Raw genomic sequence first — 14,388 nt, 5'->3', positions numbered from 1 at the left:
TCTCTCTCTGGGCCGGCAGCTTCCTTGGGGGGGAGGGGAGGCTCCCGGGGGGGCCTTTGGGGGGCTTCTGACAGGAGGGCAGGGCTGGCGTTCCTTTAGGTGGCGGTGACCAAAGCCCGGCCCTGTTATTATTATGACACTAGAGGCATGGAATAATGGACAAAGGGGGTCGGAAGGGACCTTAGAGGTCATCTGTCCGAGTGTCCAGTGCAGGGCCTCCCAGGGCAGGCGGCTCCACCTCAGCAAAGATGTCCAGACTTCAACTCCCAGAATCCCCTGCCCAGCACTCGGGGTCCTCTTTCCATGCTTTAGCTCTCCCCCTCACTGCCTGCAGGGGGCAGTCTGCAGTCCGGCCTTTCAGTCCCAGCTGGCCCCCACAGGCAGCGAGCAGGACAGCTAAAGCGGGCAAAGACCCCGCAGCCTCCTCCATTTTGTGGCCTCTTTTTTTCTGAGGAGATTCTCCCTCCCTCCATTTTGAGGGGAGAAAAAAGGGAGATTTTCTCTCCTCTCCAGCCAGGAGTCGGGGAAGGTTCCCCAAAGGGAGGGAGGGAGGTGGGGGGGAGAATCAGCAGCCCCTCCCGGTTCTTTCGGGGGAGCCCCAGAGGATCCCAGGGCTGGAGGGGCCCCCAGAGGTCATCCAGTCGGACCGCGGCCCAAGCAGGAGCCCCCTCCACCCTCCTGGGGGTTTCCCTCCGGGGCCTCCGAGCTGCCTGTGGGCCCTTTGAGGGCGGCCTGTGTGTGTGTGTGTGTGAATGAGGCCTGCGGAGTCCTGGGTCGGCCATGGAGGCCCTGAAAAGAGGGACGGAGATTCCGAAATAGGTTCCCTCCGTTTCCCTCCTTCTGGTGGCTGGGAACCTTCCCCTTCCTGGGTGGATGCGCGAAGGAGGCCCTCAGGCTGAGCCCCCCTCGGGTTCCTTCTGTTCCTTCCTCCAGAGCCCTTCTCTCCCCTCCGCCTGCATGGAGGGCCTGGGGTTTTTTTTTCCTAATGTGTCTCTGTCTCTGTTTCTGTCTGTGTTTTTTTTAAAAATTTTGCAAAGTTCTGGTAACTAGTTTTTCATTAAAGTTGATTTTGTTCTTAGAGACTGGCCGCACTTTTGCATGAGCCCTTTTGTGTGATGCCTTCGAGGATTAGCTTTCAAAATAAAGTGAATTTTGGCTTTGACTCAGCAGGGAGCTAATTCAGATCTGTGCCATCCTCTGACACTAAGTGGCCCCTGGGATTTTTCTCTTTCACCACAATGCCAACAAATGTCTCATTTCTTTTTATTTTATTTTCAGCCACAAGTGTCGTGTATTCCCTCTGGGCTCAGTTCCAAGCATGGAGCCCCCAAACCTCTCAATTCTAGATGATGAGTTTAATTCCATCTCTGCCCCTGTTATTATGAATCACATGAGGATTTTTCTCTTTTTATTTCCCTCCAGAGAATTTCCCAACCATCTTTGAGTCCAAGAATTAATTGAATTATCCAGGGATCCCTCCTGAGAGGTAGAATTATAATAAAAGTTTCAGCTCTGCTCTTTGGCCGAATCCTCCAGGGGAGACTGGGCAGAGAAATAGGGAATTTGGGGACAGGCAGAATCTGTGCTCTTGAATGTCCGTCTCTCTCCTTTCCAGATGAAGCTGAGAGTTTCTCTGTGTTTCAATCAGGAAAGACGCTGCAGATTCCAGTTTCTGAGAGTCCTTTGAATTCTTCTAATTCTTCTTTAGAAACAGGAAAGGGATTCATTGATTCACCCCATGAATTATGGACCTCCTGCTTCTGCTTCTGATGCTGCTGTTGTCCCATCCAGTCTCTGGGAAGCTGAGAATGAAATGCCCGCTGAGTTCGGAGCACCAGGATGGAAAACAACCATGGAGCTATTACAGCCCAGGAGACCATCTCATTGGTATAGTCTACAGTGGAGAGGAAAGATTGCATATAAAGTTGCTTTTCAGTGTGGCTCCTTCTGTTCAGTTTGTTTTCCGTAATATGTAAGTCATTCAGGATGATGGAGTTGCACTCCCTCCATTCTAACACTCTCCTTCTTTTCTGCTTTTTTTTTCATTTATGCCTATATTGAGAGAATATGTCTAATTTCATAAATGCTTTTGATTTCCATGGCTTCTCTCTTTTCTCTGATTTTGTGAAAGAGACTCACATCCAAAAATGGGTCTGAAAATGAACAGACTGCAGATTATTTTCCTCTCTCAGTTCAATCCTTAATTTATTATTTGAATAATGAATTTTATTTAAAATAGTTGTTAAACCAGTTGTAGCTCTTGTACCTCAGCCAATTTCCATATTTGTGTAATTGATCATTCGTTTTGTATCAATGTTGGCTTAAAGCTATTCTGATATATTAAAAACAGTATTTGCTGTTGCTTTTGATTATATTTTTTTTACAATAGGAATTTTTATAAATTTAGAAATGGCTTACTATTCATTTTGGCCACTCAAATGGTCAACAAGAATTCCCAGCTCCTGCACAATCTCACACTTGGCTACAACATCCATGACAGCTATTGGAGCACTTTCCGCACTTTAGATGCCTTGCTGGACATTCTCTCCACTGGAGAAGCCAATGTCCCCAACTACGGCTGTGGAAGGAAGGAGAACCTCCTGGCTCTTCTTGATGGAACTAGAAAGGATATCTCCATTCAGATGGCAACATTAGGAGGCACCTACAAAGCTCCACAGGTTTGTGTGTGTTTTTCTCCATCTGGTAAAGTGAGGGGTGGGTGGTGGTGGGTGAGCAATAGATGCAATCATGTCTTCTCCATGGAATTCAAGAGCTGCTTTTCTCCATATTAGCAAAAAATGTCAATATTTTACCCCATTATGTTCATGTTGAGATTAATCATAAAAGGCCTGAAATGCAAGCAATACATTCCCTGGAGAAGACATTCTACCAGCTATTTAACTGATCAAAAAATATCCCTGGTTGTTGACATGTTCGTTTTCACAGCTAAATAATGCCTGCCGTATCCCGTCGGATTGAAGTTGGCAATAGTAGCATTTTATCTATCTAAAAAGTGGAATAAAAAGGACTGTATCCATTATAGGCCAATTAGACTAACAGATATTGTGGCTAAAATTTATGCCATGATCCTCTTAGTTAAACTTGAGAAAAACGCACTCCTTGCAGAAGAACCAAAAAGTTTTAGGTAAAGTGAAAAGCTATATAGATTTTATAAGAAATAATGCCTGTTAATAATCTAATATTGGCAACAAATTTGTCTTGAAATATCTAATCTATATCAGTGAGGTAAAACTAGACGTTAGTGCAGCATTTGACTCAATAAAGAGAGAAATATGATGGAGAAAATTGATTGCCCTCAAAATGGAGCTCAGCCTGTTGGCCCTGATCCAAGCCCTTGTTTGAGAGGGAGGTTTGGGCTCAGTGGAGCCGTGAGAAGAAGGATCTATGCTTACCAAGGGGGAAGGGAAAGATGCATATTTGAACCCTTGTTATTCAGCCTAGAGATATTAATGACTGACTTCAACTAATGGAAGATCAAAGAACAGATCATAAATAAATGTTATTTCATTCTTTGACAAAAATTGCTCAGTTAGTGGACCAGTGAAATGCAGTGGACATAGTATACTTGGATTTCAGAAAGACTTTGACAAAATAAACCGCAACCTATTTCTGGGTAAGCTAAAAATAGGTGGGATAGACAGCATCACCCTCAGATGGACTCAGCCTGTGGGCCTCAATGGAACTAGGTCTCCATGGAGGGAAACAAGCAATGGTGGGACCCCAAGGTTCCATTTTAGGCCCAGTGCTCTACAACATCTTCATCAATGTCCCAGTGTACCAATATTTGAGGGGCTGCCACAAAGAAGAGGGGGGTCAACCTATTTTCCAAAGTACCAGAAAGCAAGACGAGACAATGGTTGGAAACTAATCAAGGAGAGAAATAACCTAGAAATAAGAAGAAATTTCCTAACGGTGAGGAATGGAAGGTCTCCCCTTCAGAAGTTGTGGGTGGTCCATCACTGGAGGCTTTTAAGAAAAGACTGGACAGCCACTTGTCTGGAATAGTCTAGGGTCTTCTGCTTGAGCAAGGGATTGGACTAGAAGACCTCCAAGATCCCTTCCAACCCTTTTGTTCTATTTCAAGTTCTGTTACAGGTACAAATGTTTAGCATTGGAACACACTGATTTATACTGATCATGTGATTTACCATACTTAAACATTGGATTATATGCACTGTGAAGAAGATCTGGATTGTTCTGCCATAATAATTATCTGATAATTAATAAATCAAGATCGAAAGTTACGGTCTTTGGAAAATGACATTGTAGCCATAGATGATCAGCCAATAGAGTAAGTAACACCTTTCCTTACCTGGGGTAGTTTTCTCTGGGGCTAAATCTTGGCTCTGTCATCATCAAAGGAGCTCATTTAGAAGATCAAAGATCAAAGACATGAGTGAAAGTGAGACTTAAATGAAAACCTCATAGCTCTCCAACTTCCTCAGCCCCAAATATTAAAGTATATGAGGCCAAGGTTTCCCCCATATTCTTAGATCAATCTGATGTTTGGGGCTTCAGAGAGAAACCACTAGCAGAACCAACCCAATCACAGCCTCTGAGGAGTATCTTGGGGTGGACAAAAGGACTCCAGCTGCTGCCCTCAGAGCTGATTTGGGAATTTACACAATTTCTGCTTTCTCTAAAATCAGAAAAGATGGATATTGGCATAAAATGTAATCTATGGAAACTGACAGACTCCAAAAATTGTGGCTGCTAGAACAGACCAAACTTCAATCAAAAACCTCTTGGATTACATAACTGACAAATCGTATTAGGAACTGTCTCCCTGTTTCTTGTATAACTGGAGAAGAAGCTAAAACGTTTCCTCCACAAAGAATCTGGAATATAGAAGCAGAAAAAATTCAGCAATTCCCAAAAATTATAATAGGCCCTTTATTGGAATAGAATACTTCAGTTGGCATTTGCACATGTTAATCCAATTGCGATAAATTGTAGGGGTGATACAGTAATATGGTTTACATTGTTTATTTTTGTTTATTTTTATTTTTTTACACAATCTGACAGACACACAACGTATAACATATAAATATTCCTATTTCTAAACAGCGTTTCTTAGTGGTCTTCTCTCGGTTTTATACCTTTCCCCTCATATCACATTTGTTATTTTATTTTTTTTCTTATCCCCTTTTCTTTATTTACATTAAATTATCTAATATTAATAGCTTTACTTTTCTAGATTATCTACATATTGTACATTTCTAATAAATTCTGTACCTTCTAATTTCTCCCCTTTATTTTTCTCCTTTATTTCTAGACTCAAGCCATTCATACCATTTATTCCAGATTGTATAATAATCTGTCTCTTCTTTCTCTTTGATTTCTTTTGTTAACTTGTCCATTTCGGCACATTCTAAAACTTTCCCTATCACTTCTTCACCTGTTGGTATCTCTTCCTGTTTCCAATTTTGTGCGTTAGTTATTCATGCAGCTGTTACAATATGTAGAATCAAATATTTTATTTCTTTGATATATGGTCTTGTAAAGATTCTTAATAAAAATGTTTCCGGTTTGCTTTCAACTGGTGGTTCTGTTATTTTTTCTAGCCATTTTTTAATATTTGACCAGAATTTTTTGGTCGCCGGACATGTCCACCATAGATGGTAATGAGTTTTTTTGCATTTCCAACATGTTGAATTATTATTTGGGAACATCTTTGCAAGTGTTGTAGGTGGAAGGTGCCATCTGTAAAACATCTTCAACTGGTTTTCCTTGTATGACGTGGATAATGTTAATTTTGAATTTACTTGCCACATTTACTAGCCATCTCTCCAGATCTATTGTATAATTTAAATTCTGTGCTTGTTTAATCATTGTATCTTTCACTATCTCCTCTTCCATTTTGTAGCACAACAAAAATTTATAAATCTTGCTAATTAGCTTCTCTTCTGTCCTAAGTATAATTTTATCTAATTCATGTTGTTCTATTTGTATTTCCTAATTTTTTGTGTCTTTGTATTTTGATTGTATTTGAGTATATGTCCACCAGTCTATTTCTCTATTTAAGTCTAACTCCAGTTCTTGTCTTGTTTTCCCTTGTCAGTCTATTAGGTCTCTGTATCTTATTATCTTATTTAATTCTGTTAAATTTGGATATTTTAGTGCTTCTGTTGGTGAAAACCAAATTGGGATTTTTGTATAGTGCTTTTTTTTTATTTTCAACCAAATTTGTAATAATGCATTTCTTATTATATGTTTTTTGAAATAACTATGTGTTTTATATTTTCCATCCCAAATAAATGCATGCACCCCGCCTGTAAATCGTGTCCTTCTATTATTAATATTCTTTTATCCCTTAGTTGGCATAGGGCCGGGTTATTTACGGGACCACCTACTGCCACCGATTGCCTCCCACTGACCCATGCGTTCTCACAGAGAGGGACTCCTTAGGGTGCTGTTCGCCAAGCAATGTCGGCTGGCGACACCCAGGGGAAGGGCCTTCTCTGTGGGGGCTCCCACCCTCTGGAATGAGCTTCCCCCAGGACTCCACCAACTTCCGGACCTTCGAAACTTTCGCCGCGAGCTGAAGACATATCTATTTATTTGCGCAGGACTGGCGTAGGATTTCAATTTTAAATGGGGTTTTTACTGTTTTAATTATATTTTAATCTGGGCCAATTTAATAAATTTTTTAAATATTGTTTTTATCTTGTATTTATTCTTGTTATTTTTATCTGGCTGTAAACTGCCCTGAGTCCTTCGGGAGATAGGGCGGTATAAAAATCCAATTAAATAAATAAATAAATAGTTCTATCCGTTCTTTTAACCAGGTTATGCCTGCTGCTTGATAATATAGTTCCCATTCTGGGAGTGCTACTCCTCCTCTATCCTTTGTATCCTGTAGAAATTTAAGTCTTATTCTTGGACGTTTTCCCTGCCATATGAATTTGGCTGTTATTTTGTTTAATGTTTCAAAGAATTTTATTTTCTAATTTTATTGGTATAACCTGAAAAAAGAATAGCAGTTTTGGTAATATATTCATTTTAATGGTGGCTATCCTACCCAATTGTGATATTTGTAAATTTTCCCAATTATTCAAATCCTTTGTAATCTGTTTTACTAATTTGTCATAATTATCTTCTTTTATAAAGGAGCCTCTTGCCATTAGCCAAATTCCTAAATATTTTATCTTCTTAGTTATATGAATTTGTGTATTAATTTCCAATTCTCTTTCCTGTTTGTAAGATTTTTAGTTATTAATTTTGATTTATTTTTATTAATCTTAAGTCCTGCGACTTCTCCAACTGCTTCTAATTTTTTAATTAATTTTGGTCCTGATTCTAGAGGGTCTTCTGTTATGAATACCAAGTCATCAACAAAGGCTTGAACCTTGTATTCCTCGTTTTTTATTGTTAGACCCCTTATTTCCTGATCTTCTCTAACATTCTTTAATAGCATCTCCTGTGATAATATATACAATAGTGGAGAGAGTGGGCAAATTTGTCTTACCCTTTTTGTTATTCCAAATTGTTCTGTAGTATCATCGTTTATGATTACTCTTGCTGTTTGTTTTGTGTAAATTTCCCCAATCATTTTTTTCAAATTTTGTCCCAAATTGCATAAATTTTAGTTGTTCTTTTAGAAAATTCCAATTCAAATTATCAAATGCCTTTTGAGCCTCGAGGAAAACCAGTGAAGCTTGTTTTTCTGGGTGCAATTCATAAAATTCTAGTGTGTTTTATATTATTATTATTATATTATTCTTGTATTATATTATTATTATTATAAACATTATTTATTGTTTTTTCATTTGCTTATTATTTTCTACTTTTATTATACAATCTTGCTAATATTGTAAACAATGTCTGATTATTCTAATACATTCTGAGAACTAGGTTGGATTTATTAAAATCTAATATTTTGGATTTGATTTGACCCCAAATGTAACACAGCATTCTTCATTGCTTTTTCAGATCAATCTTGAAACTGCTTCAGAGGCTCTGAGTGACAAAAGTAAATTCCCCTTTTTCTATCGGATGATCCCCAAAGAAGGGATCCAGTACCCAGCCATTGTCCAGCTGCTCCTCCATTTCAGATGGACCCTGATTGGCCTCTTTGCTTCAGACACTGAGAAGGGAGAGAATTTTATGAGGACTTTCCCTCCTATGCTTGTCAGGAATGGAATTTGTGTGGTTATATCGCAACTGTTCTCAACAACTGAACATGCAGAAGCCCCCAGGGAGGCCCTCTCTGAGTGGAGACAAGTCAACGTCTTTGTTCACTTCATGGAATATGAGACCATTTGGGACAGAATTCTTCCTTTCCATGAAACTCTTCTCCGTTTGCCAGGAACTGTTGAAGGGAAAGTCTGGATCCTCACACATTTTTTAGGGCACACACTAAACAAGCGCAGACTTCTCAAATACGTCCATAGTATTTGGAACTTTGCTTATCTGACAAAAAGTAAGGCAAAGGATGATGCCTTTGAATCCCAGTTCTTTGTAGAAGACAAGTTTCAAGATCTTTATTTTCTCTGTTCTCTTTCAAAGAACGTCTTTTCTGCCAAAGGCCGCAGAAGATGCACCCAGAAAGCCCCACTGGAGACCCAGGAGAAAAGGAACAGGAAAAGGATCCCAAATGACTATCACCATTACAGTCTCATTCAGACTCTGGCCCATGCCATGAATGCCGCCTATTCCTCCAGATCGAGGAGGAGAAGGAAGGAGGGAGAAAAGAGGTTGGGGTCTCCAAGGCTTCAGCCCTGGCAGGTAAGGGATCCCGATATGGATCCATTAATCTGAGAGCCTTTGGAGAAGGAACCCGTAGGAGAAGGAGGGGAACCGTCTCAACAGATCTGGCCAATTTAATTACTCAGGGAATAATGGTTCCAAAGAGTGCCCTGTTTCCCCCAAAATAAGACATCCCCTGATAATAAGCCCAGTCGGGCTTTTGAGCGCATGGCAATAAGGCCAAGCACTAATTTCAGGGTTCAAAAATAAAAATATAAGACAGGGTCTTATTTTGGGGAAAACACAATAGATACCATGGCATTTTGATATTAAAATCTGCTCGTTTTAAAATGCTGTATTCTTTTTTAAATAAATTCCTGTATTTGTGAGTATGTGATTAGGATGGTGGAATTTCTCCTTTGTTCCGTCCCCACTGCAGGTGGGTCTGTGTGCAGCTCGACAGGCAGCTAAACCCCCCAATTCTCCTCCAATGCGTGGATCTGGGTCTTTTATTGGGAGAACAGGGCAGGGTGAAACGGAGGAGATGCCAATAGTGAGAATCAAATATGAATGGGAGATAAGCATCATTAACTAACAGCCAACAAAGAAGCAGCTGGAACCTCTCCAGCGATGCTCCGTGTGAGGGATGGAGGCAGGGGTGAAATGCTCCCGGATCGGATGGGATCACGTGATCCAGTAGCGATGGCGGCTGCTGGTTCGGAGGACCGGTAGCAAAAATCCCTGGCCCCGCCCCCCCTGCCTCTGCTGAGCCGCACCATCTGCAGAGGTGTTTTTTTTTACTTTTAAAAGCCAGTTTTGCTTCAGCCGAAACAGGCCTTTAAAAGTAAAAAACAGCAGAACCTTACTTGTACTCTTATTTGTAGAAAACATGTTTTCTACAAGTAAAAGTAGAGATTCTAAGGCACTTACCTGATTACTGAGGAACGCATGGCCACAGCCCGAAAGCAGTTTCAGTTTCAGCCAGACAGAATCAATCGCTCAGCTAATCTATTTCCTCAGTGATCAACTGGCTGGCTTTGCTGAGGAACTCTGGGATTTGAAGTCCACAATAAAATAAAATAAAATATTTGTGCAGCTTTCTGAGATTTGGTGTGTTTCTGTAGTGTTTCACTCTAACTACACAAACACACAAAATCTCAGAAAGCTGTATATGGCATAGTGTGTGTGTGTGTGTGTGTGTGTGTGTGTTGTGTGTGTGTAAAGTGTGAAAGTTTGAGCTTTTTGTGGCTATGTGAAGTGTGAAGTGCAGCTGCTTTTACATTGTATGTGAGTCAGTTGTGTTGTGTTGTGTGTGTGTAAAGTGTGAAAGTTGGTTTTTGGTATCTCTTATTGTTTTTTTATACTTTGTTTATTATTTTTATTATTTATTGTTATTGGCCACGCCCACCGAGCCATCTGACCACCAAGCCATGCCCACCAATTAAGCCACGCCCACAGAACAGGTAGGGAAAATTTTTAGATTTCACCCCTGGATGGAGGTCTCTCCGGATGACCGTGTGACTCGGTCAAACCGGCTGCTTCCGTCTTCTCCAAAGGCTGACAGAAAATGGAGTCTGGCTTCAGACCATATACTTAGGCTTATCTGCCCCCGGCCACCAGGTGGGGCTAGAGCAACAACAGCACAATAGTTACCTGTTGTGGCATGAGAGCCTTTATAAATTTGGAGGAGACCCTGAGACCATCTAGCCCAACCCCTTCTCTCTGCAGGAATCCCAGTTAAAGCTTCTCTGACTGATGGCTGCTCTGTCTTTGCATTCTGCTTTACTGGCTCAGCTCTAAAACAGCTCATCCTTTTATGATGTATTTTTCTCTCATTCAGCTAAAATCTCCTCTCTTGAAACTGAATTCTTTTTTCTGTGTCTGACACTCTGGAATAATAGTGAGCAGATCTTTCACTCGTGTGTAACATGTGTCAGTGATTGGAAGAGGGCTGTATCCTCCCTTCTCCAACCGAGAGATTGTGTCAGTTGGAAAAGGTCTCCCAGACTCCTCCTGATCTTCAGCTCTTCTCCTTGTGGTCTTCCCTCAAGGCTAAGAGCAGCTCCTTTCATCTCTTCCTTGGCTTCATTGTCCTTCCCTGAAGTTCACGTAGATTTTGTGCAAATTCGCCTTCAGTTGCAAGGCAGGGGTGGGATTTAGTCAGTTTGGATCATTTCGGGCAAAGCGGTTGTTAAGATTTTGCGCAGTTTGGAGAATTGGCAAATTCCACCACTGGCTGGCCCCACTCACCCCGCCCCACCCCACCCTGTATATTATCTTCTCTTCGCCATGCGACCCAATTAATCTCCACACCTCGCCTCCAGGCCTCACCCACTCTGCTCACCAAAGGTAAGCATGCCACCCACTCACCCTACCCCTCGGCCGGGTCAGGGAATGCACCATTCCCTGGCTCCGGCCTTGCCCCGGAGCCTCCACCCACTTCCCCTCCGCCTTGGCCAGGTTGGGGAACGTGTCAATCCCCGGCTCCGGTCTTGCCTCTGCCCCCTTCTGGCCTCAAACTACAGCCCCTCAGGCCGAAGCACCGGACCTGGACGGTTCTTCTTCTTACCTGTAAGAAGTCCCATCCGGAAAGTGCTGCAGCAGAGATCTCGCAGCCGTCTCTTGCTGAGCCTCGGTCGCTCGCGGAGATGTTCCAAGTGCTCTCTGGGTGGCAGCTGCTTCTCTCCTTGCTGCTTTTGCTGGGAGAGAGAGCGTTTTGTGCAATTTAGCAGCTGTGAGCCTCCGCTTTCCTTTAAGTCCCATCCGGAAAGCATTGTGGCTGAGAGAAAAAGCATTCAAAAGTTTTCTGGTTTTCAAATTCCTGGATGTTCCCATTCTAGTTTCATCCCTTTCTGAAGAAGAACGAGTTTTGCAATATTTCTCAGAGAGAAATGTACTTGGATCAAAATGGAGAGATAACGGCAGATATGGCCATTTGGGGCTTCTTGGTTCTCCCCAAGGAGGATGCCAGGAAACGGATTCTGGCGAATTTTAAAAGACAGAGATTTACTATCAAACAAGATGCTCTTTCATGGCTAAAGTTGCTCAATAAGGTGGGAGAAATTTTGGTGTCCTTTCTCTGTTTTCCAAAACCTGAGATCCCATTTCAAATGGGCTAAACCTATAGTCTCCAGGGTGGTTAAAAAATCAAATGGAATAAAAGTTTCCTAAAATTTTTACAGTAAATTTTATTCTCAGTTTTAATATGAATATATCATCATACTTAAATCTTTTTTCAATTCCATCCCTCAAGACTTTATGAAATAGATTTTTATTAAATAGAAAAGAAAAAGTAAATAAAGAAAAGTTAAAAAAAAGGAACGTTACTTTATTGTAACGTTAAATTCCAAAAGCAAAAGGGAGGAACTAAATGAAGAATCTGCCAGTTATTATACCTCCTGCATCTGTTTAGAAATAGTCAGAGGTTTCATATTTACCCCAGTGAAGATCAGAGGCTACTTGTCTCCATCCATTTCTACCTCCATTTTCCATGAATGGAGAGTCCTAACATGTTTTCTTTGGCATTCCTTGTTTTCTGCTTAGTCCCTGCCTCAGTCCAAATGTGTGGAAAATTGTCACCCTGGATTTGTCAAGAGGGTGCGAGAAGGAGAGCCAGTTTGCTGCTACGACTGCGTTCCTTGTCCAGAGGGGACCTTCTCCACTCAGGAAGGTAGATCACACTGAGGAAAATGGGAGGTTTTGTGGAAGAGATGGGAGGAGAGGGTGGCAGACTGGGCAAATTTTATTAACAGCAGAGGAAATATCTCTCTTGCTTTTTAGTTTGGATATGAACTGCTAAGTTTACCTTTCTAGGAACATCTGAGTTCTTTGGAACTTGATGAATTGTTCCACCTTCTGAAAGACCTTGCAATCCACTGTATATTGGATCCTCCCCTTGGAGATCACCGAGAAGGTGTCACTGGTCCATAATGTGCTGCTGTGGATAGTTATGGGGGGAACTCATTACAGAAATATTCTACCAGTCATGTAGATCAATCAGTCAGAAGAGAGCTGGAAGGGACCTTGAAGGACTTCTAGTTCAGCCCCCTGCCCAAGCAGGAGACCCTATACCATTTCAAAGGAGTGACTGTTTAATGAAATTGTTAAGAAATACTTCTTGGAAAATGCATGTGGTATCAGCTGTTATCCGAAGAAGGTATTTTCTGTAAGATAAAAGAACAGAATTTTAAAAAGTTGCTTTTTGCTTTCTCAGATATGGAAAAATGCACCAAGTGTCCAGATGACAAATATCCAAATGTGGACAGAGTCCAATGTATCCCCAAAGTTATAACCTTCCTGTCTTATGAAGAACTTCTGGGCATCATCCTGGTCTCTTTTGCCCTATTCTTGTTCTTAATCACTGGCCTTGTTCTAATCATCTTCATTAAATACCGAGAAACTCCCCTTGTCAAAGCCAACAACCGGGACCTCTCCTACATCCTCCTGGTCTCCCTCCTGCTTTGCTTCTTGTCTCCTTCTCTCTTCATTGGTCAACCAAGGAAAGCCACCTGCCTTCTCCGACAGACGGTCTTCAGCATCATCTTCTCGGTTGCCGTTTCTTCTCTCTTGGCCAAAACCATCACGGTGGTGCTGGCCTTCCTGGCCACAAAACCAGGAAACCGGGTGAAGAGATGGTTGGGGAAGAGCTTGGCCAACTCCATCATCCTTTCTTCTTCTGCTGTCCAAATTATCATCTGCTCCACCTGGCTGGGAGTTTCTCCCCCCTTCCCTGACTCTGACTTCCACTCCCAGCCTGGAGAGATCGTCCTGCAATGCAACGAAGGGGCCGTTGTCCTGTTCTACATCACCCTCAGCTACATGGGTTTCCTGGCTGCCGTCTGCTTCACGGTGGCTTTCCTGGCCAGGAACCTGCCTGGGGCCTTCAACGAAGCCAAGCTGATCACCTTCAGCATGCTGGTCTTCTGCAGTGTCTGGGTGACTTTTGTGCCCACCTACCTGAGCACCAAAGGGAAATACATGGTGGCTGTGCAGGTCTTCTCCATCCTGGCCTCCAGTGCTGGTCTGCTGGGCTGCATCTTCATCCCCAAGTGCTACATTATCCTTCTGAGGCCAGACCTGAACACAAAGGAGCAGCTCACAGCCAGAAAAAATGTAAAAACATGAGACATAAGACTATTATGACATTTAAATAATTGTAAGATTTACTTCAATTTGAAATAAATTATAATTTATTTCGACTTAGATAGAATAGAATAGAATTTTATTGGCCAAGTGTGATTGGACACACAAGGAATTTGTCTTGGTGCATATGCTCTCAGTGTACATAAAAGAAAAGATACGTTCATCAAGGTACAACATTTACAACACAATTGATGGTCAATATATCAATATAAATCATAAGGATTGCCAGCAACAAGTTATAGTCATACAGTCATAAGTGGAAAGAGATTGGTGATGGGAACTATGAAACGATTAATAGTAGTGCAGATTCAGTAAATAGTCTGACAGTGTTGAGGGAATTATTTTTTTAGCAGAGTGATGGCCTTCGGGAAAAAACTGTTCTTGTGTCTAGTTGTTCTGGTGTGCAGTGCTCTATAGCGTCGTTTTGAGGATAGGAGTTGAAACAGTTTATGTCCAGGATGCGAGGAATCTGTAAATATTTTCACGGCCCTCTTCTTGATTCGTGCAGTATACAGGTCCTCAATGGAAGGCAAGTTG

The 14,388-nt window shown here is 41.8% G+C and overlaps 1 protein-coding gene across 6 annotated transcripts; it reads left to right on the top strand.

Moving 5' to 3' along the window:
* Positions 1 to 425: 425 nt before the first annotated feature.
* LOC131204931 (vomeronasal type-2 receptor 26-like) lies at positions 426 to 13,907 on the top strand. Of its 6 annotated transcripts, XM_058196601.1 has the most exons (7): positions 426 to 1,486; positions 1,709 to 1,972; positions 2,390 to 2,678; positions 7,954 to 8,748; positions 11,550 to 11,762; positions 12,253 to 12,379; positions 12,923 to 13,907. In XM_058196601.1, the coding sequence occupies exons 2-7, from the start codon at positions 1,746 to 1,748 to the stop codon at positions 13,831 to 13,833; spliced, it is 2,562 nt and encodes an 853-aa protein (XP_058052584.1). In that variant the 5' UTR covers positions 426 to 1,486; positions 1,709 to 1,745; the 3' UTR covers positions 13,834 to 13,907. The 6 variants fall into 6 exon arrangements, with proteins under 6 accessions (XP_058052584.1, XP_058052585.1, XP_058052583.1 ...); XM_058196602.1 differs by having other exon boundaries at positions 426 to 1,972; positions 2,408 to 2,678; XM_058196600.1 differs by having other exon boundaries at positions 426 to 1,972.
* The last annotated feature ends 481 nt before the right edge of the window (positions 13,908 to 14,388 follow it).

This window comes from Ahaetulla prasina, chromosome 11 (assembly GCF_028640845.1).
Source record: "Ahaetulla prasina isolate Xishuangbanna chromosome 11, ASM2864084v1, whole genome shotgun sequence".
Classification (NCBI taxonomy): domain Eukaryota; kingdom Metazoa; phylum Chordata; class Lepidosauria; order Squamata; family Colubridae; genus Ahaetulla; species Ahaetulla prasina.
The sequence above is the reverse complement of the archived record's forward strand: the minus strand, read 5'-3'. Positions and strand labels throughout refer to the sequence as shown.